At 36.7% G+C, this 26,427-nt stretch overlaps 1 protein-coding gene across 2 annotated transcripts in view; it reads right to left on the minus strand.

Annotated features, from left to right (window-relative positions):
* Positions 1-26,427, minus strand: part of CROCC2 (ciliary rootlet coiled-coil, rootletin family member 2) — a 90,986-nt gene that overhangs the window by 49,246 nt on the left and 15,313 nt on the right. For both annotated transcript variants that reach the window (XM_087964972.1, XM_087964973.1), the window contains 13 exons: positions 24,462-24,568; positions 23,758-23,896; positions 20,615-20,721; positions 19,420-19,617; positions 17,776-17,872; positions 17,492-17,581; positions 15,827-16,042; positions 12,227-12,426; positions 9,724-9,906; positions 8,702-8,846; positions 5,991-6,137; positions 2,469-2,699; positions 1,563-1,756 (listed from right to left, as the gene is read on the minus strand). In XM_087964972.1, the coding sequence (XP_087821098.1) occupies positions 1,563-1,756; positions 2,469-2,699; positions 5,991-6,137; positions 8,702-8,846; positions 9,724-9,906; positions 12,227-12,426; positions 15,827-16,042; positions 17,492-17,581; positions 17,776-17,872; positions 19,420-19,617; positions 20,615-20,721; positions 23,758-23,896; positions 24,462-24,568 (2,054 nt within the window). The remainder of the gene's footprint in view (positions 1-1,562; positions 1,757-2,468; positions 2,700-5,990; positions 6,138-8,701; positions 8,847-9,723; positions 9,907-12,226; positions 12,427-15,826; positions 16,043-17,491; positions 17,582-17,775; positions 17,873-19,419; positions 19,618-20,614; positions 20,722-23,757; positions 23,897-24,461; positions 24,569-26,427) is intronic.

Raw genomic sequence — 26,427 nt, forward strand, 5'->3', positions numbered from 1 at the left:
CTAAATACTAACCTGGCCTGACCTTGCTTAGCATCTAGACCCGTAGATAGTACTTGACAATGTTGGCTAGATACCACTATCTGCTAAAACAATTATAAAATAAGTCATGTAATGAGGAAAAAGTTGGAAACCATCATGTTTATTCAGATTTCTTTAGTTTTTCAATCACTACACACATATTAATAATACAGAACTAAACATTATTTCACTGAGATTTTAGAAATGGATTTGCAGGAGCTATGTGATAACAGTCATAAATTAGAAATGAACAGAGATGAGAAATTAGCCAGCACAGTTTTATGATCATTTATAGTTTTGGCATCACTTCATTGGGATCAAGAATAAATCTCTGACTTGGGACACCTATACTCTAGAGAGTATTGAGAAATCCAGCTTTGCAACAGGAGGAGCTGGAGCCATCAATCTGTTAAAGTAATGTTTGTTCAGGAACTTATGGTTGTCTTGAAGTAGGTCTTGAGCACAGCTGCATTTGTGTATAGATCTTACTTTGAACTACAATTCTCCTATTCTCTTCCATAATTTACTTTTTTGCTCCAACTGACCCATTCATCACACTGGGGCAGCTAAAGCAAGGAAAACGAGAGGCATTACTATAATTATTACTGTACAAAGCAAACATGTTTCTATGGAATGTGGAGAGCTGCAAAGCAGAGCCAAGAAGGTTAAAAAAAAAAGAATGGAAGCAGCAAATTGGACAATTGCAGAAATAGAGAAGTACATTGTTAACAGAATAAAATAATAATACAATAACCCCCTGCCAAATGGTTGTCCAATCTCTTCTTCTGCTGGTCAAGTAAGAACCAAAAAACCCTTCACCACCCAAGTTTGAGTTAGTTAAAGCCAACAATTAGTAAATAATTCATTTGCCAGGACAACAGTGTCCTTTAAAGGTTTGGATGATTTTGGAAGGCAAGCAGCCTACTCCAAATTAAAAGAATATGCAACAAAAGTAAAGCTATCCAATTTAGACCAGGAAAGCATCACTGTATTAATTTTCTGTGTGGTGGTGAAATCATGAAAATTTATTTTAATTGGCTCCTTAGGCAATTGGTAAAATAATGAATATATATGATTCAGGAATGGGTTAAATCTTTCCTGTCTCATTTAATATATTATGAAGTACTTCTCCATAGCCTATCTTCATGTGAACATTTCATCTCTGTTTTGAGTTCAGAAGTTCATGTGTTTAAGCAAGTATAAAGCAAATCTTACCTGATAAGAGAAACATAACAATCTCATGTGAAGACAGTCAAAACTGAATCATTAAGTTAACTTAAGCTTTAACTTAATCCACAATCTAACTGTTAGGGAATCATCAAATCATTGAATTAAAAGGAGTGATTTAGATCCAAATCAAAGTATTCCTGATAAATGGCTGCTCTGCTTGAATCTATTCATTAAAAGGGAGACTTCCACTTCCCTCAGTAATTGATTCCAATATATAACTTTTTACTGTTAATATTTTTTTCCTAATGTTCATTAAGAATTTACTTGCATGTAACTGCAGGTCACTGTGCTGTTTCATCAGAGATAATCATTACCTGAGAGTGTCTGTCTCCTCAGTTAACAACTTCTTCTGCCTCTGCATTGCAGTGAGCTCCACAGCCAGCTGTGCCTTTTCCTTAGCTATCTCTTCCTTCTCTTGTAGCACACGGATGAGTGAATCCGTCTGCATTTCAATTTCTCTGTGGCTCTGGGCCAGTTGCTCACCTAGAGTTTGTTTCTGGCTATTTAGCTGGTAGAATATAGACAAAAACATGCAAGAGAGATGGGGGGGGGGAGGGAAGGAGGAGAGGGAGGGGGGGAGGGGGAGGGAGAGAGAGAGGGAGAGAGAGAGAGAGAGAGATATTAGTAGCAGGAGCTGAAGAACTCATAAAAGAGGCAAACTTTCTAAAGAAGAATGTTATCAATGCAATGACTAAAATGATCCATTAATTTTTTTCTGGAGAATTTTTTTCCCCCCACTCCTGTGTTCATTGGGCTACAACTTTGAATGCAAGTCTTCTACGAAAACCTCTGGGTTCCCTCACATAAACTATTATTAAAATGAATCCTTTATATCTTAAAATTTACAGCCTTTACAGAGATCTATTCAGATCCTTATCACATAACAATCCATGGATCCTAATACTATTCCATATACCTAACATGCCAGAATATAGGGAAAGAAGTGTCCTTGGTGGTAGGGATGCAAAGTTAACTTAATCTCCCCATAATGTTAGCAATCAAGAAAACCAAAACTACAATAACTTTGGGTGATTTGCATTAATTCATTTGGCTACAGAATGTAAGTAGGTCGAGTTGTTTACCAAGCTCTGTTTGTCATCTTTCCAGAGTTATCCGGCTAAATGCAAAAGTCTGAATCAGAATAGCCAAGCTGATCCAAGCCAATTCCTTTGTACATACTGTACTTTGCCGCGATAAATGGCCTCCTCATCTTTTCATACCTGCATCATCTGGTCCTGTAGCTGGACTCTTTCCCTTCTCAGTAAGGCTATTTCTCCTTCCAGCATCTCCCCTTTCTCTTCGGAGGCTTGGCAACTCTGCTCCAATTCTTGTTTCTCTGCCCTCATGTGCATCTGCTCCTTTTCAAAGTGTGCAAGCTGTTCTCGCCAAACCACTTGCTCGTGCTCCAGCTCCTGCTTCCTCCCTACCAACTTGCTCTTCTCATCTTCAAGCTGCACAATAAGAGAAAACACAGGAATGTACAAGTTCTAGAAGTGGGAGGACAGAAGATGGACAGGAACATAAATGGCAGGCTTAACTTGGAGTCATGCCACCATAAGGGAATGATGCGGAAATATTTGTTTGAGAAATCATAGGAGTACAATCTTACAGTAACTTTATTTGTTAAGTTCCAAACTGCCTTTGAGAATAAATGAACAACTTTGTAACCATAGACTGTTGGATCAGGAATCAGAAATTTTACAGAGATACACCTCTATATAGATATATGCTGGTGTACACACTTATACACCACAGGCACACACAATAAACACACACCTTTCCCCCTTGCCTTCTCCTCCAAGTCAGATTATTTGTTTATTTACCTAGTTCCATGTTTTGACAAATTTCTACCAAATGTGCAAGTGTCAAATAGAGAATAAACAACAGGACAGAAATATTGGTTATTTGATTGAGCATTCCTAGTAAATATAGATTTGGCGTTTGTGCTGAAAAACATTTTAGGCAAGATTTGATTTAAATTTTATATATGTGACTTGCACATCTCCAGCCATCTGCAGTTCTCCAGCCTGCAATCTTAAAAGCCAACTGAGATGTACAGTATGTATGTAATTAACATCCACATTATTATTATTATTAACGTAGGGGCAGATACAGCAATGGGATCACTAAAGAGGGTTTTAAACTACTCCCATTGTCACTGCCTTAATGAAGTTACTTTAAATGGATATAGTGTAGGCAGGTGCGCTGTGCATGTGTATATAATTGAAACCACATCATTAAAAAAAAAACCTGTTTAATCTCATCTCCTGTTAGGAGCAATCCACAATTTATAAATTTAAAAACATCTGCAATATTTTACTTTGTTTGGTGTGATTGTTAACGAACCAAGCTAAAAACTGAGACACTTTGAATTGGAGTTATGCCTTAGGCAGAAAGGCATACGAGTGACTCTGGGCTAGTTTCCCTCTCTCAGACCTAGGAATTATATACACTTTATTTATTTGTCAAATTTATATAGCTTCCTATTTCACAAAGCAAGTGACTATATGTAGAGGACCAAGACAAAATGAATGCAATTCAAAACATTATTATATAGTAATGCCAAACAGCAACTATCACAAATGGCTTGTTTTCTGCAAGCTTTTGCAACAGTTCAAATTTCAGATAAAATTTTGTAGGAATGACAAAGAATAATTAACAGATTCATATGGAGTGGAGAAGAAACAAGAGTAAGATTCAAAAATGGAAAAGAAAATTGTCTATTATGGATAATAACATGGATAAAATATCCAAATAACAGAATATTAATTTTAGAAGGAGACAGTTTAGCCAATGGATTTCATAGGTATTAATGGTATAAAGAAAGAAATAGAACAGCAGCAGAAGAAGAGGAAGAGAAGGAGGAGGAGAAGGAGAAGGAGGAGAAGAAGAAAGATATTGTGAGATAAAGACTGCAAAAAAAAAAAAAAAAAAAAAATTGGAACTTCCTGACGATAAGAATGGTGATTTCAGCATTAGCATCACTTTCATATACTTTTTATTCCAACATAATTACAGTAATTTATATGTGTTTATGTGTGTGTGTGTGTATTGTAGTATATGCATGTATGTATCTATAAATATGTACATACACACACACACACAAAACAATGCCCATTGTAGAATGTTCTATGTATTATTGCATTCCTCGCATTGATTATGGTATGGTTTGTCCATTTTTGGAATTATTGACAGAATTATTATACTATCCATAAAACATCATGTATGCTAATGTGGTTTATCTGGATTCAGAAATTGTACTGCTGTAGAGACATAGCAAGAATTGCTTAACGATGGTAATGTGCCTAAAGTGACCTCAGGGAAGAACAAGACACCTCAAAAAAGGTAACTAAATTTGAAACATGTAAACAAAATTAATATCTATTGGAACTCTTCTATAAATTTTTTTGATAGAAAAAAATAAAAAAAATGATTTTTATAGGATAAAATAGAATGCGAAATATCAAAGACATAATTACATTGCAACAATGGGAAGACCTATAGAAAAATCAATAAAATGCATTCAAAGTTATAATTTTAGGAAAAATTGGAAAAAATGTTTTATAGATAGTATCAAGCCCTGTCAATGATTCCTAAGCTGGGCAAATGAAACAATAATTAATGTGGGAAATGCAATAATAAATAGAATACATTCTACTACTGTATATTGCATTGGTTTTGTGCATGTGTAGGTGTGTGTGTAGGTGTGTAAACCCAAAATGTTGGAAGCATTTAAGCATTATGATTTTTTTAAAAAAATATTGTTAACTAAAACCACATATATTTTTACTAGGAATAATTCCAGAGAGAATCAACAAAAAGTATCATAATCATCATCTGGCAGTGACCAGAACCAATTTGCTACAATATTAGAAAAGTGAAACTTTGCCAATAATACAAGAATGAGAGATTAAAGTCAGAGAATATGCAGCAATAGCAGAGCTCATTCTATATATTTATTTAACTAAATTCACACAGGAATTGCTCCCTTACCTTTATTATATAATATACAAAAAGACAGGTTTAGATATTTGGAACACTTTTTAAAGAAAAAGAGGTACGAGTTTAATTATAAAAATATAAAACAAAATGATTTAAACAAATGTAAATAACAATCTCCAATATTTCAAGAAAGGTACAAATACTTATGTAATGATTAGACGCTGGGGACTATGAAAGGAAAGGGAAAAAGTGAGCTACTGAAAATTCCTCCTTATGATGTTTTTCTGTTTTGTTTTTTATTTTATTTTTTAAATTTTTCAGTATTTCTCTTTTCTGTATTCTTTACTATCACCTTGAAGAATATACTGTAACTGCCTTGTCTCTTGAACAAAGTGGGATTAATATGTTTACTTCTGATCTAAGAATCTGTTATTAGTTATCATTCAGTATTTAAATCTTTAACACTTGAAAGTTATTCATCAAGCGCAAGCAAGCTGACATGCACAGTTATTGCTCTTTGCTAAAGTCTGTTCCTAGCTGTAGAAGAAAGAAAGGCAGAGCGGGGGTGGGGGTGGGGTGGGGGGAGGGAGTCAAGAGAGGAATCAGCTTGGAGTCATTATGTTGTCATAAGAGGTACAAGTGCCACCCTTCTTTTAACTCTTACTAGTGCCAATTTAGTACTGACCATTAGTTAACTAAGATTCTTGTGCATAGGCATGAGCAATAAATAAATCTGAACTGCAACTTAATCCATGGTCCTGATGCCTGAAAATTGCACAATTACTGTGGTATCCTGTTACCTGGAAGATGATGTGGTTTAGTTTGATTTTATCATTTGATAGTCCTTCATTTAGAGCTCCCATCCTGGCTAGTGAGTCCCTTAGTTCAGCATCTTCTGATTTCATCTTGTGTATGGAGAGTTCAAGCTCAGTGTTGCTGGCTTCAACCTGAGGTGGAAATTGTAGGCATACTCAGATTAGACTATGCTCATCAAACCTTATCATTTTTACTATATAGATAAACTGTAAGCATAATAACTATTTTCAATGACTGTTCTTTTCCAAGAAAAAATGGTATAAAACTCTCCATCTATCTGCAGGACACGGTAAAGAATTCTTTAATTTTGAATGCATGTTTACTTCAATGTCTCTCTCTGCCTGGATTGTTCTCTTTGATACAATGCATGGATTTCTCAGAGAAAATGCATACTTTTTTGAGTGCTAGTTATTTGATCAGATGTTGCTTAAAATAAAGGTTATGCAAAATTATTCCCATAAAGATCAAGGATCTTATTAAAACACTACATTTCACAAATGTAAATCTGACCAGATCATTCCCTATTCAATACTACTCAAATTTAATTGCATCTAAAGCAAGATGAGAAGGATCTTTGGCATCCATATGTTGAAATGAAAGTGCTATTTCACTTTAAGATCATTATGTAATCAAAAATATTCTTATTAGGAAAATGCCATTTCCCTTCCAGAAATGTTAAGCAGGCCAAAAGAGTGGGTGGCAAAAAAAAATTCTGCTACTCACTTAAGCTGAGCCAACATGAGCAGCTGTGGTAGTTTTTACTGAAGTTTTTGAGCAACACACTTACTCATGAAGGAACTGCCCAAAGACTTTATAATATTTCATAGTGGGCATAATATTTCTGAGAAAAGAGATCTAACTTTGCACTTAAATTGCTGTTTTGAAATGATAAACTCTGAAAATATGACAGCAGGGAAGGCACTTCATCCATACTTCTGCTTTTCCCCCTCTAAAGTTGTGAAAAATAAACTTTGGCTGTTTTCTTCTACAGCATTAGCCTGTTTCAGATTTCCTATTCTCCCCTCCCAATCATTGCTTTGCAATAAAGTAAAGGATAATAATAGTTTTATTGTATTTTTTTTTCAGATTATTTAATTACCATCATCAGGAAAACAATTTATGATCTTTGTGATTAGAGAATGACATATTCTAGTATTTTAAACTACCTTTCTCCAATCTGATGTCCTCCAGTTGGTAAATCTACAACCATCACCTAAACTTTCTAGGACAGCAAAATAAATTCACCACAGCTGATTAGAGCAGGCTTTGGTACACTATCATTCCTTTCTTTGTGCAGAAACCCCTATACATATTTTAAACACCATAATTATAAGAAACATGTTAAAAAACAAGCAAGCTGGGAACAGTATCCAAGTATGAGCAATCCAATTAATCTGTTGGAAACCGAAGGCTTTCAAAACAGAAAAAGATCTTTATGCAGTGGCAGAAAGCCATTAGGAGAAAGCAAAGGCCTGCAACTAACAAAATGCCTTTTCTATCCCTACAATTGGGATACAATTTGCAGACATAAAGGAAGCCATTGCTGAAGAACTTTATGTTCAGGTAGTCTTCTATTACAGAAAATTGTTTTTCAGATCGCCTGTTCCAAATATGGCTTTAAAGCTTATACAAGAACTCAGAAGAGCAGCTTCAGCAACAGAGTAAGATGTTCCCAAGATCCAGTTCAATCTCTCTTGAATTTTTTTGAAACTCTGAAGGTTTGAACACTCTTCTCTATAGTTGTAATATAGATCTGATGCAATTAAAGTGGCTTTCTTCATTCTGTGCTTTCATGATTTCCATTTGGAACTCCCATCCCAAATGGACAATTATTTAGGGTTCTATCCTGATTCAAAAGTTCAACTGTGAGTGACTTATTCCAATGGCTTACAAAAATAGGAGTTAAGGTACATATCACCATAGTCAAATATACCTTTTCCAAGGAGAAAGTTTATATATTAGTGTAGACTGACTAAAATGTCAGCATTCATCTGGGCAATAATGGTTCAAGGTCAAGTTCAAGTACAATACGAATCTACAGAATTAAGGCCAATACTCATTTTTGTTTACTTAGGTAGTGTCAGTGGTGGGATTCAAATAATTTAACAACTGGTTCACCCAGGGTCAAGTTGGCTATTATGAGAGGTATGGTTCATCCCCATCCTCCAGCTCAGCTGCACATGTAGGATGAACCTCCCGCGATGGCCAACATGACCCTGGGTGAACCAGTTGTTAAATTACACACTCTCCTGGCTATCAAAGTGGATCCTGGGCACTACGCTGCGTTGTAATGGAGAGGACAGCATGAGGGAAGAAGGAGGAGCAGAGAGAAGAAAAAGGGAAAGCATCCTTCTCCTTTCCTTGTGCTGAGAATCCATTTTGATAGCAGGGAGTGGGTAATTTAACAACTGGTTTGCCTGAACCGGTGCGAACTGGCTGAATCCCACCACTGGCTGGTGTCAACATCATTTTGCAAGCAAAAACTGGTAAAATAAAGACGTACTTAACACTTCTTAAAGGTTTTACATAGAATATTCTACATAAAATATTTCATAGAAAAGCAAGATAATGTGACAGGGTGAAATGTTGCAGCAAGACTACTTCTGAACTGAAAGTGGAGACAACTCCCCAGTCAGGGCAAAGATGGGAATAGAGCCCAATGGCATGCGAAAACACATCAAAAAGCAATCCTTACTTTGGAAAGTGCTTTGCTCAAGCCTTCCTTTGCACTCTCCAGTATATCTTTCTCCAGCATGGCCTGATTCAAAGATTCCTTCACATTCACTAACTCTTTTTTCAGGATTGACATTTTTTCCTCAAGTTGCTCCAGAGACCTTTGCCTATGGAAAGAGTAAAGTCTTTGCAGTTTAACTAACCATAGCAGATTATGCCGAACACATTGTTGATACTTCCTGAATGTGTGGGGATACCATGTTTGTATTCAAAATCTGAGTTAGAGAATATGGATATTGACTTGCATGGTATTGTCTGGATTAAAGATCCTAATCTGCACAAAACAAGATGAGTATGTCTGCAAGGAGACTGGACTTTTGGCATATTGGCCAAAAGATTCCAAAACCTATTTGTACTGTCCTTACATTTAGTAAGGAATACTGATGTAATCACTGACAAGATTGCAATAATAAGAATGGAAGAGATCTGTTAAAACACCCCACTCCAGCATTTAAAAAAAAAATCCCATGCAACCATGATTCTGGAAAGGATTCTGGTTAAACATAAAGGCAAATAGATATTCTTACTGTTCTTCTCCTGTAACAACCATTAAAGTTGTACTGTCTCTGATTGTGGAATAACAATTAACTGTAGTCAAATCTAAGCTTATTATTGATTGTTCTCCATAAATATCTCCATTTTTAAGTAAACTAAAATGATTGCCTTCATATATTGCAGTATCAAATTCCACAACTGTTGCATAAATAAATGTTTTCTGCCTACTGTATCTTCAATTTTCTATCTTTAGTTATTGTTTTAAAATTCTGAATTAATTAGCCCTGAAATGTTTTAGCAATTTGACAGGTCTTTCTTAAAGAGTTTGGGGCTTCTAATGGGTGAAAAGGATTTGTTCTTCACATACTACTTTCCCACCCACATAATGGAATGTCTTAGTTGTCTTCTAGTAACTGCTGCCCACCAATATCCTCTTGGACTATTCCTCTTTCATTACACAGTCTTAGAGACACAATTGCAGCATCTCACCCACACTCCAAATCCTTCCTTGTCCTCTCCTTTTCCTTAATTGCATCTTCTTTTTGCTCTTCAAGGAGTTTTCGCTGTTTCTGTAGATCTCCATTCATTGATTTCAGGCGCTCTACCTCCAAATGGGAGGCATCAAGCTGTTGAGACTGGCTTTCTACTGCTATCTCCATGGCCTCCTTCTCTCTGAGAAATGAGGAAAAAATATGAACAATTTTGGGTCAAGATCATTCAGACATAGACATGCCTTGGCTGTCAGGGTGGAACTATCATTGCATACCTCTAAAGACCAATTGCTTCTTTGCAAAATAGGGCTTGGATGAATAATTTATTTTCTACCAGACAACGTAGAAGAAACAGGTACACACACACACACACACACACACCAAAATCCTTTCTTTCCAGCAATTTACCCCTTTGCTTTTTGACCAGTTATAAAAGTCATACATTTTAAATACTTGTTGGAAGAAAAGTGTGGGACAGAACTGGAAGGGAAAGCACTGGGTGATGAGATAATTCAGCAATTTTTTTACTTCCTTTACTAGAAATCAAATCTTGTCTATCCACTTCTCAAAGAAGCTTTGCCGAGCTTTCACTACCATAGGCTGTATTATCTTTCTTTAATTTATAGTGTTTATAATGCTATAGGAAGTTGGGAGGCAGGATTTGAGATGATCTCATAGTAGACTAACTAGATATACTAGGTCCACACATTCATTTACAATAGACTGACACAAGCAAACAAATAAAGGTACATTTCATTTAACATAAGGATCAAAAGAATTCCTTTAAACTTATTTTTTTTTAAATTTGGTCATGATGACAGCAGGAAATATTTTGCTTTTGCACTACAGTAAGGAATGGAGGTCAGGCAAGTCCCATTCTGCATACTGCCTTCCCAGGTTCCTGGCTGGAAAGCTATTTATGATCTGGGTCAACCATGGATTAAACAGCATTGCTTGCTGGCACTAATGGAAGTTTGGGTCCAACAACTATTTCTTAGGTCCTTCTTATTGTTTGGATAAATGTATGTAGTAATGCAAAAATGCCCTTCAGAGAAATCTGATGCCTTCCCTATTGACACCAGCTGGTCCTGACACCAACTGGTCCTGAAAATAAGGCCAGGAACTGTTTGATGGCAGTCCTCAAGGGCTGAGAGGACTTTCCTTTCCCAAGGAGGAATGGGGCAGAAATGTATTTATTTTATTATTTATTTGTATCCTGCCTTTATTATTTTTACAAATAATTCAGGGTGGCAACGTATTCAACATACCTCCCCTCTCCTATTTTCCCCACAATAACCACCCTGACATGAGTTGGGCTGGCGGTGAATCCCTGGTAGATCCAGGAGAAGCTCTTTTTGCCAGCGGCAAAGAGGCAGCCATTAAAGCTGCTGAAGTTGGGACAGCTCCGAAACGAAAGAGAACGGAACGAGAAAGTGTGCCGGTTTGGTGAGAATTTTTTCTTTATTTTAAGATTTGAAAGGACACCCTAAGGAAAAGAAAGAATCTGTAAAAGTTTTGACAGACGTGATTAAGCGGCGATTTTAAACAGAAATGTCAAAGTAATATTTTTTTTATTTTTTTTTCTCATTGCTAGATTTTTTACACATGATTTTAGATTTTGAAACTGGACTGGGTTTTTTTTTCTCTTCCTCCACCTATTCTTTTTTCCTTTTTGACTTTATAATATTTTAGGCTAGAGACTCCCTTCTAGTCATCTTTTTAAATATCTTTTTCCCTTTTTAATTAATTTTTATTATATCTTGTTTGGAAAAGGAGGGGGAAAGTGAAAGCAAAAGAAACTTTCTAACACTGCCAACTAAAGGCTTGGAAATATTCTATCTCTTTTTTTTCTTGACCAAACAAAGCTGAGAAAGAACTGGCAGTATTTTTGTGACCAGGAGCTGCAGCATTTTAACAATCTACAGTATGTTTTCATTGACAAAGGGCTACAGGGACATAAAATTGATGTGAAGATGTCATCAGAAGGGAAATACCAACATTTTTGACCTTTCCCCCCATAACTGGAGGTTTTTTTTTTACTTTTTAAAAAACCATACCTTTTATTTGGCAAAAAAAGAAATACATATACTAGCATACAACCCATCAAAAAGGGCTGTTGCTTGGTAGCTTAGGCAATGAAATCAGAGTTGAAATGTTCTAAAAAAGCATTCTGGTGGAGCAGCATGTGCCACATTCTGATTTACTTAATGATTGGCAACAACTCTCCAGCAGAGTTTTCCAGTTCTGTTTGGAAATACTAATTTGGAATTTTCTGTGTGCAAATAGATACTCTGTTACTGTGCCAAAGCCCTTCCCCAGAAGTTATGGGAATCTGCATAACGAGAAGAGTTTTTGCAAGTGACAAATCACTAAAATAAAGTTATATGATGCATCTTCTGAGGCCACAACTGGTGCAACTGCCAGAAGAACTGAGTCAAAGCCGTGCCCCTTGAGATCATTACAGTAATAGGCCAAGCCTCTCCCCACCCCCCCACCTTCACCTTTCTAAAAGTTCCACTGAGGATTTCCAATGCTGTGCTTTCTGCCTGCGGTCCTCCAGGGCCCTTGTCAGCTCTTCACATTCCTGCTTCTGTTCCTGCAGCTGTTGATCAGCTGCCTTCATTTCCTGCTGGCAGTCCACAAGCTGCTTCTTGACAGATCCCAGGATATCTCTGCAGGATTCCAACTGCACATGCAATTCCTGTTCATAGAGATCAAACAGGAAGTTCTTTGCACATCAAATGCCACAAAGCATACACGAGGGGAGAGAAAACCTCTCCACATTAAACAGATAAATCAAGTGCTCCAATCAGTATCTTTGTCCATTCTAATGAGCCAAATCTTTACAGCAATGGATCTGGGTTTTTCTAAAAGAAACCTTGAAAACAAGTACTGAAACTTATGCCTCAAAATCAGTCCCTGGGCCCTTCTGATGAGCTATATCTTCTCTCACTGACAATGTGCTAGATAATTATGGCTGTCAAAGGAGTTATAATAGCTATTTCTTTGCCATGTAAAAAGGATGGGAGAGGAACAGCTTTTATCTTCTTTCTTTCTTTAGCATCAATTGTATGAAGGAGTATAGGAGTAAAAAGAAGAATTTTATTTCCATTGGTAAAATCTAGACTTTGGATATACATTTCCTCTCTTAGGAATTTCACATTCCACTGAAACACAGTGAAGCAAGTGGGTGAGAATACGTATTAATAAAGAGATGACAAGTTTTATAAAATAACATTTATCTAGAATGGAATGCATAATCTTTGGGGAACTTAAAATTTCAAAGTGGGATGCTGAGGATATGATAATGATAGAAAATGGGCTGAGATCTTCCAGCTTATATATACTTTGTGTATGTTCTGTCTCACAAATTGTGGAAAACTATTGTAGGAAACTCCCCTGTCAGATTAAAATACGTTTTGTTCAATATTAAAAAGAGGCAGGATAGAATATTTCCCCAAAGGAGAAATGGAGAAATATGTTCTTAAAGGCAGAAAGCAGCCCCAGTCTTCCTGCCACAGGAAAACAACCTCAAGCAGAAGAGACTGGTCTTTTGGGATGGAGATTTGGTATCCATTCAGAAAGACCAGGCCAATCTATTCATAAACAAAATGCCTTCAGCCATAAACTCCCCCAGGCTGGAGCTGATGGAATTAAGAATTTATATTCCTCCACCCAAATTCTAAGGACAGGACATGATCTTTAGGACATAATAGGATTAACCTACCACCATTGAAAAGTAAAAGACACAAGACTCACTACATTGCACAACCTCCACATCTCAATCACCAAACCCCAGAACCCTATAAAAATCCATCCACTCACTCAGCCATTTTGTTAGCCACCCCAGAAACATGCTGTTGTCACTGAAGTTTCTGGAAAACCAAATAAACAGCCAGCCTCCGTTTTATTTCCAGCATTTTTTTCTCCTGGCTTGGAACCGGACTGGATTTTTCTCCCTACACTACGCTTCTGATTTTTGGTGGTGAGATTGTTGAAGTCTAGCTCCATAGTCAAAAGTAGACCTTCCCCTCCCAAAAGTAGTTGATGCCTTGTCGGAATCATAGGTTGTTTCCTGATCTATAGCTTTCTCTCAGATATACAGAGAAATGAAAAAAAAAACAGGCATTATTCAAGTAGTTTTCAATATACGTGGAACATATAAGACAACAAAATGGATGGGTGAGAAGTTTTTCAGAATGTCTATGTGAATGGGAGTTGGGAATAAGTCTAAGGAAAGAAAATTGAGAGTTTGCAAAAATGCCAAGGTCATTTATTATTCATAAATTTCCTTTCCCATCTACTTGCTGATGGGTTCAATATGCAGCTTTATCCTTTTTATTAATGTTTACCACAAATCTCTTAGGTAGGCTACATTATGCTTAGACCAATACCCAGGCTAAATTACCCAGAAACTTTACAGTCAAAATCTGAATTGTGAACTTCCAAATCTTAATCTAACACTCTTAACTTCTATATCACAATGGAAATTATCTGAAATGGACATGACAGTTCAAACAGAAAGGTAGAGGCTTTGCATATAATTAAGCCAATGTGGATAGTTTAAAGGTAGGAAACTTCCTATGCATGGGAAGTGGGAACGGATTTCACAGAGAGATGGTAAGGACTGCTGAATATTTCCTCTATCCCCAAGGTGCTCTGCCTATCCCATTTGGACTTCTTTTCAGTTTCACCTGCCTGGAAGAAGAGCAGCTGGGGAGAACAGCTGTAAGTGCAGAAAGAGTTCAGTGCTGATCTCTGGTCACTGCTTTACTACCTGAAATTATCTCCAGCAGCTGTTTACTGCAGTCCACTATAGTTAAACAATTGAAGATATAAATCTGCAGCTGTAGATCTAATATATCTTTCCAGCATTCACAAAATCCACCTGGAATGGCCAGCATTCATGCATGGATAGCAATAGCCATTAAAATGTGAGCTTTAATTGAAGTACCAGCATCATGCTGCTTACTTCTTGGACAGAAAATAAACCTAGCCAATTCAAAATACATTACAATAATGAACATTGCACACTAATAGGATGTTTCTGATATCTGTTTAATTTATAAATAAGCTAGGGCAAAGTAACTCTCCCCCCAATTCCCTAGGCAAAATAGGAAAGAATACTAACAACTTTTTTGTTGTGAGGCTCTGTGTGATATTTAGACATTGTTCAGTATGTTTTGTTCTAAATTTTACTATAGAAAGGAGATAAGTTGCTGCTCTGAGTGATAATACTTGATTCCAAAGGATATTTTAATTTCATTCATAAAAGGTCAGCCACTTGGCTATGTATTACAAAGCCACCATTTAGAATGGTGGCCTAGGTGCTTTTATAGGAAAAAAGAAGAAATATAGACCACAGAATTACAAACATCTTCACTTAAACTTTTGTTACAACTTCCAGATATTATATCCAATTTCTCAATTTTATAAAAACAAAACAAAAACCTGGGAAAAATATTTTAGCCCAGATCTAAAATACTATAAATCAACATATATTGGAATTAATAAGTGTTTCTGAATTCCCCAAGTAAAAATCTTTCTACTCCAGTGCACTTACATCTTTCTCTACATCCAGCACTGCAGATTGATTCCAAATTGTCTTAACTGCCTTTGCAGCCAAATGTTACAAGGAATTGCTTTTAAAAATTGGGGAAAATCACAACTGACCCATTCTCCATAAAAGTCACAACTCCTAAATAAATATATTTAATATTATTTGAAATGTATATGAATTATTAAACTTGATTGTATCTGGACCTATATCTCAAGGGGTTGTAACTCACATGGAGCAAGGGCTGGACTGTCTGCTTCCCTTATCTGGAATAATGCTGCCTCAGAGATCAAATGGCCCCCACTTTTCCTGGCTTTTTTCAATGAATGAAAACTTGACTGTGTGAACATTTGAGAATTGATATGGAAGAGGAATTGATATGGCTTATTTCTCAGGGCATTAAATAATTAATTATATTGTACTATTTTGTTAAATTATGTTTTAATCTTAATATTGCATTTAGGTATGTTAGTTGCTCAGACCTGGATGACATATAAGTAGATAAAAGTTTAATAAATAAAATAAAAACACTAGTGTATCCAACCTGCTCATGCTGTTGTGACTTTTGGATAAGGGCTTGCACTGCTTGTATTGCTGCATTCTGGCAGGATGGAGAATGTATCCGGGACTGAATTGCCCATTGGTGCTGAGGTGAGCTAAAGCCTAGGGGATAAGTGTGCCATATAGTGTCTTCTTCTGGTAGAGCTTTGGCATTTTCTTTGGAGATAAGTTCTATGTTCTTTGATTCAGCAAGAGCCAACTAAAAGGAAAGTTCAGAAGAAGTAAATCCTAGTGAATGTTATTGAAAAGATTCTGCTGCATGAGTACTGCCTAGAATGTCAGAGTTGGATTCCAGAGTCTCTTAAGTTAAATTCAGATTGCATTGTGAAGTACATCAAACATATTTATAATTTTATTTAACAACCAGAAATAAGAGTAGCAGGTCTTAGGTCACAGTGTATTGGGATAACAATTCCATTACTTTCCCAGTATTTTTGAACTATTGTTCTCTATGGTATAGCTTTATACAGCTGCAATAAAATTATAACATATAGTACAAAACCTTCCCATGAAACTATACTGAGGTAGGTGGCTATTTGTTTTCAAATATTTGCCTCCTGACTGATGTTTATTCAACATGTTGGTATCTCAGATCAGTACTTCAGAGCCCCCTGCTTTGCACTCAAGAGGACAGATGTTTGGATCCTTAATTTAGCGCAGCCCTAGAGTATTTTATTATAGCTAGCAAAGGAATATTGCTCAAAGTTGGAGACCCATCTGCAAATAAAGAGCAATGTGAGTTTGGATCTTCTCATTGGATATTTAATAGAGTATGTTTCAAGGGTATCCTCTAAAGCAGAGGTGGGCAACTATGGCCCCTTTATGACTTGTGGACTTCAACTCCCAAAATTCCTGAGCTAGCATGGCTTGCTCAGGAATTCTGGGAGTTGAAGTACATAATTCATAAAAGGGCCATAGTTGCCCACCCCTGCTCTAAAGGAAGAAGTAGCCTCTGTTCATTCAATATCAACTTGTGTGAGACAAGAGAGATATGTGGCCTGTGCAATCTGAGGCCATGGAAATTTGGGATTTAAAAATACTATTGTTACTAAACATACATAGGTGACTACTAGATATCAGATGGGAATTTAACCTATCATTTCTTTAAACTTGTTTAAAAACAGGCAAATAATATCCATACCCTCTATATAGTGGTGACAAAAAGTTGGGATGAAATTCTTTCTTGCAATTTCAGAGGAACAGTTTTAGGTATACAGTAGGACCTTCCTTATATGAAAAGAAATGTTCAGGTAGAAAGTTCACATCCATATTTTTTTTTCCTCATAAAAAATAATTGCTGTCAATTTTTCTGGTTTAAGATTTAGGAACCAGAAAGTAAGCTTGTGCCAAAAAAACAGATGGCTTTTAGGAACCAGACCAAATAACTCAATTCTATTACACAAGGGCACAATCTGTGAAAATGTGATACCAGCCACCAAATGCTTATCCTCTACAGCAGAATACTCTTTCATAGTTCCCATTCATTTCAGTGAGATCTGTGCTACAGAATTTTCTAATGAATGGTATCTTATTTACATTTTTTTAAATGTAGTTTTCTATATTTTACATAAAATATGTACCATACACCAAGGTAAATGGTATACCTATTTTATCTACAAAATACATTATGATTTAATATTTCACACACCTTTGTAATATTTTTTAAAGTATGTTGCAAAGATTCAGTTTCTTCCTTCAGATCCTTCATTTCTTCTAGATCTCCAATTTTACTGGCTTCCTAGTGTTCAAAGACAAGCAGTTGCTCAGAAATGGACATGGGGGAAAACAGAGAAACATGAGTAGGCAAATCAATCTAGTATTGTGGCTCAATGTGATTATTAGGCCCTTTGTGAGAATGCTTGTGGTGGAAAACAGATGGGGTTTTGTTTGACAGAATGACAGAAAGTAGGGTTGAGGTGGGGGGGTTTGTACCAATTTCTGAATGTCCATTTTTAAAGCAGAGATTGTCTTGTCTTTCTTTGTGTTCTGTTCCTTAAGCTTATCACCCAAAGTGGTCAATTCAGTAATCCTGTTAAGACAAGAAACCAGACACAGAAGATGTATTAGTCAGGAGGATTAATCAGTAACTCATAAAGAACATGTTATTTATATCTTTGAAATCATCTTTGAGATCATCTTTGAGATCATTATAAAGAAACAAAAGTTCCAATTCACACATCAGCTTAAAAAGGCTGGAGAAAAGAGCTGAAAGTGATTAGATCACAATATGCTATGTAATCCAGACCACAGAATGATAAGAAAAAAGCAAATCCAGCAAGAAACTTTGTATTGTTGACACAAATGCTCAGGAGGAGCAAGGTCTGGAACCAGAGATTGGAGGCAATGAAAATAGCCTATATCCTCCATAGGCCTGGTTGCCTCATCTGCCCTCTTTCTTAAGGAGTGCAAACTTAAAGAGTCAGTCCTTCAACCAGCATTCCAACATGTACTTTTTTACTTTCTGCCTGATATATTGCAAGGCTCTTGATAATGCTGTTTCCTGGGGACCTTCCATGTGTGTGTGTGTGTGTGTGGTTTCCTGTGTCCTCAAGCTCAGGGTAAATAAGCATGCTTATTTATACCACTCTTCTGACCTCACTGGGCCTTCTGTCTCAACTAGATGCCTAAAGACAGGGGTGTCAAACTCAAGACCCACGGGCCAGATTTGGTCTGCGAGGTACTTAGATCTGGCCCATGGGGCCACCCTGGAAATAGCAAAGGACCAGCCTGCAGTGCCTCTGCCAGTGAAAATGGAGCTTGGAGGACCTTGTGTGGCCCACCTGAACTTCATTTTAGGCTGCGATGACCTCCTGCAGCCCTCTGCTAGCAAAAATGGAGCTCGGGAGGACCGCGTGCAGCCCTCCCGAGTTCCATTTTGCTGGTAGAGTGTTCGGGTCACCACAGGCACCCCTGACATGAGTGATGTCGAGCTGGCCATGCCCACCTTGGCCACGCCCACCATCCCCCGAGATCAAACACAACCCTGATGCAGCCTTCAATGAAATTGAGTTTGACACTCCTGCCTAAAGATACCATATACAGTACATTTACCGGTATTATCATATAAACTTTCATACATCTAACTGTACTAAATCAGATGTATGTAATATAGCCCTGAAAAAGGAATTTTGCTGGCACACAAGCTATACTTTGATATAGAAGTAAGATGCATATGATGGTTATGATAAAAAAATGTATTTAATTATATGTCTGTTATTCTTTCAGATGTCATTACAATCTTTGTTGTTTTTGTTAAGAAAGTCAAGAAATCAGGATGTGACTTTCAAAGTTCCAGCCTCTAACTTATCTATTTACAGTTGCCTTGAGTCCCATAAAAATTCAACAGGGATGAGAAAGGGAATCCTGGAGGGCTAATTTATTGTCTGGGAAGTAGATGTTTTATGACTAACTATATTCACTAAGACAGTCATTTTATAGGGTAATGTGTTCTCAAAATTCCAACTGTGTCCCCAGACTCAAAAGGTTGCCTATCCCACAACAGGCCTTTTAAATCTTCTTGTCCTTTAATAATCTGTAGAAATTTAGAAATCAAAGACACAGTAGTATTCTTCTCACTTGGAGCTTAGAACAGCCTTTTCTCCATCCCAAGAACTCTGTAGCTGAATCATCTCTCGGACTTTCTCCCGAAGCTGCTTCTCTAGCAAACAGGTAGAGCTATTCTCAGAAAGGCGCAAATTGGAATCCAAATTGAGACAGGCAGTTTGGAGGCGGCGGGAAGCTCTTGCCATGTCTGTTCCTGCTTCAGCAAGTCCCCTGGGAATGAGAGAATAATATCTTTGTTCACTCAGAATTCTACTGTATATACACCATTACCTAACATTTCCAGGTGGTACAAAAATGGCATGTCAGTGATTGTCAATAATTGTCAATAATTTGAATTGCTGTTTTATTTTGTGCAAAATTAACAGGATGCAATGTACTGAGAAATCTGTTCTTTATTATATAATACTAACATTATATATTATAATAACATTTTCCAGGTATATATCAGTTATATTCAGGGGTAGGATTCAAAAATCCCAACAACCGGTTCTCTGCCCAGTAGCTGGATGGGCGTAGCCATGGTGGGTGTGGCCTACTGGAACTTCCAAGAGGGCTGTTTTTTGCCTTCCCCAGAGTCTGGAGGCTTCCCTCAGGCCTCTGGGAGAGCAAAAACAGCCTCCCACAGGCTCTGGAGGGCCTCCAGAAGCCAGAAACAGGTCCGTTTCCAGACTTCTGGAACTTCTGGGAGTGCTGTTTTTCACCCTTCCAGAGCCTCTGTGTGGACCCTGCACTTACCTGCATCCAAAACAGGCTGCATGGAGACTCCTGGGAGGGGTAGGGCGGGGCGGGCAGGGCGGGGCCAGCTGGTCAGTTCAACTACCCGGGTTTGGCAAACCAGATGTAAATTTAACATCTGGTTTGCCCAAACTGGTCCAAACTGGCTGAATCCCACCCCTGGTTATATTAGTCAAATGAGGGGTGCTGAAGCATTCAGAGCTACTTTTTGTCAGTTTTCCTGACGAGCATCACTATTATTGAGGATAATCTGACTTAAGGTTAACCATTTCCTAATTTGAGGATAACCATCAAGTCCCAAAGTATTATTTCATGCTTGGAAATAATATTTTGACCACATCCATTTTTTAAAAAATAGGGCTCTGCCACAAGGGCATAAGTACAGTGGTATCTGATGTTTCAGAGCATTCCGGTTTTCTGCAGAACAATGAGAAACATTCTTATAGCAATGGTAAATTTAGATAACGCTCACCTCTCTACTGTTGTGCGAAGCTCTACGAAGTTCCCACGAAGTGTGGCTGCTTGACGCCATAGCAGGAGAATCCCACTGTGTTCATTGCTGAGATAGGAATCATAGCTCTGGAAAGAACAGTGGAAAAAACATGACTGACACACAGTAGATTCCATCACTTTTAACATTTTATTGATGGAGAATAGCTAGGCAGGGTTGTCAAACTCATGTCTTCATGGTGGCGTCATGTGACTAACGGGACTTCCCCCCCCCCCTTGCTAAACCTGCTGTGGGCATGGCCAGAGCTTGATGCATTCGGCCCGCAGGCCGTGAGTTTGACAGCCCTGGCCAAAGGGATCATCCATACTATTAATAATTACTCTTTTAAAGCAATCTTCTACAATACTACAGAATTCTGTGTAAGTCTTATGAAGTCAGGGAAATGTAGAACAGGCAAATAGTAGGATTACTGATTATTTACCTACATTTTACTGAAATTCCTGGAAAGGGGAACATGGTAAAGTACAGGTGGTCTCGACTTATGATCACAATTGAGCCCAACATTTATGTTGCTAAATGAGAAATTTGTTAAGTGAGTTTTGCCCCATTTTTACAACTTTCGTTGCCACATTTGTTAAGTGAATCACTGCCATTGTTACATTAGTAACATGGTTATTAAGTGAACCTGGCTTGCCCATTGACTTTGTCAGAAGACTGCAAAATGTGATCACATGACCCTGGACATGCAACTGTCATAAATATGAACCAGTCATCAAGTATCCGAATATAAATCATGTGAACATGGAAATGCTGCAACGGTCATAAAGTGTGAAAAATGGCCATGTCACTATTTTCAGTGCCATTGTACATTTGAATGATCACTAAATGAACAGTAGTAAGTTGTGGACTACCAATATTATGAACTTTGGAAAAAAGCAACATCAAAAATGCATTACTTGGTTTCTTGTCATTAATTATATTTAATATCTTGAAAGAGTATAAGTGAAAAAGATATAAGTAATGAAGAAAAACATAAGAAAAAATACATTACTTATAAGTGCTAAGTAACATTTTGCTTCTAATAAGCTACAGGTAGTCTTCGACTTATGACAACAATTGAGCCCAAAATTTATGTTGTTAAGTGAGACATTTAAGTGAGCTTTGCCCCATTTTACGACCTTTCTTGTCACAGTTATTAAGTGAATCACCACAGTTGTTAAATTAGTAACAAAGTTGTTAAGTAAATCTGGCTTCCCTGTTGAATTTGCTTGTCAAAAGGTCACAAAAGATGATCACATGACCTTGGAACACCGCAACTGTCTAAATTTTGATCATGTGACCATGGGGATGTTGCAACTGTTGTAAGTGTGAAAAAGATCATAAGTCACTTTTTTCAGTGTCATTTTAACTTTGAATGGTCACTAAATGAACTGTTGTAAATCAAGGACTACCTGTACACTTTGAAACCAAGAGAGAAACTGCTACATCATCTTGCAAATATAACAAAACTGTAAATTCTCCATTCTGCGTGGTAAGGTTAGCATCTTCTCTGGCTGAACAAGTAAGAGCTTGAACTAAGCAATATATCTGGTTTAAAGTATTCCAAATAATGTCAAAAATTAATATGGAATCAAAATGACCAAGATTATTGTCCAGAAAGGTAAAGTTCAGTTTTGGGTTAAATATAGTAAAAACCCCAAATCCTATCATCAACCTAGTTAGTGTAGGAAAGAGAAAGAGGAATCTTATTTTCCAAAAATATACACATAGAAAGATTCATATTGTGATCTGATACTTGTAAGATTTATGAACCTATGCCAAATAATCAGAGAGCCAAAAAATATAATTCTAATAATACAACTCTTATATACGCAATAATAGGCACGTTGTTCCAACAAAAAAGTTGGCAATAAAAGCTGAATATTTTACTACAGCGTTTCTTTATAGTAGACAAAGTACTTGTAGGCAACATAATGCAAAAAGTAGGAAAGTATCTTTCATTGAAGAAATAACAATTGTCTACATATTTTCTCTGTCTTAGGTCTAATTTGGCAAACATATAAATAATAGTTTCTTTTAAATCAGTGGAACTAGTTGTCTTCCCCCTTTATATGGAATCTCCATCTTTGCCTTTCCCACCCAGAAATATATGCTTTTGTTGCATAAATCTATAAAAACTATGGGTGGAACATTGCACTAAATAGTTGAACAAAATTGTATACATATAAAAACAAATCCATAGTAAAATTTTTGAACGTTGAATTCACCAAAGTCACATATACTACAATATTTCCAATACATTTGTGAATTCATTTACCATTTTGAGAGATGAGTCAGTTATTTGTTGGACAAAGCCTATTCTACATTTTTTTAAACAAAAGTTCTATATTCAGTGAGCTTAACTAAACATAAAATGGATTTACACTACATGCTAAATGGAAACTAACCTTTCCAAAATTTCACCGAAAAAAGAGAGAAACACATGGAAAGGGAAAAGTCAACCCTTCCAACAAACTAATAATGAGGACAAAACCGGGTATGATTATAATCATGCAATTAGTAGGCATGCAATACATGTTAAAGCTGAAACAAAGTGGAGGAGGAATTCCTAATCAAGATTGGAATTAGATTGGGAAGAACCATGCTTGTAATCCTCTGTTTAAACCATTCCAAATCACTCCCACCTCCAAAACCTATTTTGCACATAGTGCAGAAGGCTTCAATTAGCAGGGTGAGATTATTAGAGAAGAGGGTATACAGGCTGCAGCATTTCCCAAAGCAATGGAAGTGTATGAATATTATAGTTAATATTATATTCTTCTATAATTGAAAGCTGCCTCCTGGATGTAGTGGTATCAGAAAGGCTGAGTTTAATTAACTCCATATGCCTCTTGCCTTGATTTTTTCCCCAACAGCAACAATAAGATAAGGAAAGTAGAGAGTGAATCCTGGAACTAAATGAAATTATAAACAGATGACCCAGTTTGAATATTAAATTGATTAAAATCACCACATAAATAAACACACAAAGAAAAATATAAACAAATTACCCTGGTGCATTATAATAATATAACATGGAACTAATAGATCTCTAGTCATAGTGTAGTAAGTCATTCCCCCAAAAATATCAAGCAATACTTCCTGCCTTTGCACCAAAGAGATACCTTCTGTTCTAGTTCACTCCTCAGCCTGTGCATATCAGTAGCATTCCTCTCTAGCTCCCCAGCTAGTCTCTGTTTTGAGCATTTCACCTCTTCCAGCTGTTCCTGAAGTAAAGTGTTCATCTGAGAAAGGGTAGCACTCCTACAGGAAAACAAAACAAAGGGCACAATAGTACTATAGGTAATCCACAACGTACAACCACAATTGAGCCCAGAATTTATGTTGCTAAGTGAGACATTTGTTAAGTAAATTTTGTCCCATTTTATGTCCTTTCTTGCCACAGATATTAAGTGAATCACTGCAGGTGTTAAGTTAGTAACACAGTTGTTAAGTAAATCTGGCTTCCCCATTAACTTTGCTTATCAGATGACCCTAGGGCACTGCAATTGTCATAAATGTGATCTAGTTGCCGAGCGTCCAAATTTTGATCATATTACCATGGGGATACTGCAATGGTCGTAAATGTGAAAAATGGTAAGTACGAAGGATTAAAGTACAAGAAATGGGACCTAGATCTCTCAAATCTAAATCAAAGGCCTTGCTCGTAGTTGAAATAATATGTCACAAAAAGGATATTGCTAACGTCACATAAAATTTCAGTGGCTTGTAGTTGCACATTTCAGTTTAAAGCAACTAATTAGCCTTCCCTGACTTGGAGTCTTCCAAATAAAATAAACAATTCATCCCAGAAAAATACCAATGTTACCTCTGCTGCTCTTTTTCTAGGTGGATGAGAGTGTTCTCCAACTCTGTATTATTGTCATGTTCAATGCGTCGTAAACGTAATTCTGTTGAGTCTAATCTTGTCTGCAGCTAGGAAGAAGAAAAGATGACAGATTGAATTATAACAATAATTAAAGTACAGAAAGATTTATTAGCAGATTTGGGATATGTATGCAATTGCACGTATCATACACCATACAATTTGCTTACTTAAAATCCTGAAATTTTCCTTTACAAGATTTGAGCTTCAAGATTGGAGAGAAAAGGTATATTATAAAATGCCATCAACTGGCAATTTCTAGAAATGAAATGTGTTCTGAGTTAAATTTGCATCAGTCAAGGAAGACTTCAGTTTGCATAACTCTATATGTTACCTCACTGATACGATTCTCCAATGCCTACCATAGTTAGAAGTCCCACGAAAAGGCATATTTCTCAACAAACTTTCTCATTTCTATAACACACGCTTTTACTTCTCTTTTGTTTTCCTCTTTCAGTATGTTTTGATCCTGTTTTTGTCTTTTTTTTTTTGCAGTTTTAAGATTTTCCTTTAATCTACTCAAATCCCCATTAATGCTTGGACAATTTTAATATCCAGATTAGACAACCTTTTTATTTTGTGCATTTGCTCCTGATATCAAACAATTTAGATATTTCTTTCCTTTAAATTTTATTTTTATGTAAAAAAATTCCATGGCCATTCTAAAATCAGTTCCTACAATGATAATAATATACTAGAACAAACAAACAAAATAACAACAACCCTCAATCAGGTATACATTTTTCCAGAGCACCAAAGAAGCCTTAACAGAGGTAAAAACATTCTTGCTTATTAATAAATTCCATATGCTTCTTTGTTCAGGTTCTGTAAAGTTTTGCAGTGTTTCAGAAACACTGTAACTTGTTTAACTGATTTTTTTAAAAAAATGCCTCCAACCTGGATGACTTCCAAATATCATAGCAAATGCTAAAAATTATAGAATTTGAAATCCAAGATAGATAGAACAACCAGCTTGGGAAGCTATTATACACAACCCAAGATAGCGCCTCTACGATGAACAATGAGAGTACTAAGATTAATTTGGATGTTATTTTCAGGTACCTGCTATATATCATATAGAGTTGCTAGGATAACTGTATGCAGAGAACTACAAATATAAGTTTGGACTTCACAAGGTTTTTATTTATTAATTAACTGCTCCAAGCCTATAAATGTAGAAAACTGAATACTTGAGTGTTCTGTGTAATCTCTGCCTATCTGCTGACTGCTGCAATGCCTTTTTCTACAGATATTAATGTTTTTTGGCAAATGTCAGCAGCTTAGAAACCTTCACAAGTATTCCAATGGCTAACAATACAGGGTCACAATGCAACCTTCCATATACATTTTGTCTTTTAAAAGAATATGGTTTTAGCCTATAATTTGCACTGCACTTTTAAAAAGTTTTAATAGCTTATTTTATATACATTGTAACTGTATGAAAGCCACCCAGAGGACTTCTGTAGGGTATCACCCGCATGCATAGAAAATTTATTTTTTCTTGGTTAACTGGCTTAGCCTTAAATTATCATTGCTAGCTGGCTGAATAAAAGATTTGTCTCACAATAAAGAACTCGGCTAGCTTTTTAAAATCAAAACTATACATTACTGGAAGAAACAACTGGACATTCATGAAACCTGTGGGAATCTTGAAATGATATGAATTATACAACAAACACGTATATCAGATATGATTTTTGGCTGGCTAGGCTAGTTTCCAAACATTCACTCCCCTGAATTGAACATGACGTTGTAGAACAGGGTTATGCACAATGTTAAGAGTTTAGGTGCCCTATGCCAGTGGTCCCCAATTTTTCTGGCTCTGCGGACCAGCAGCTGTGACAGCAGTGGCGGTGGGGTGGGGGAGGGTGAAGGGGGGATGGCATTATGTGTGTGTCGCAGACCAGGG

This window comes from Notechis scutatus, chromosome 4, assembly GCF_049901735.1.
Source record: "Notechis scutatus isolate UNSWTSFEM ecotype Mainland chromosome 4, rNotScu1.2, whole genome shotgun sequence".
In the NCBI taxonomy this organism is placed as follows: domain Eukaryota; kingdom Metazoa; phylum Chordata; class Lepidosauria; order Squamata; family Elapidae; genus Notechis; species Notechis scutatus.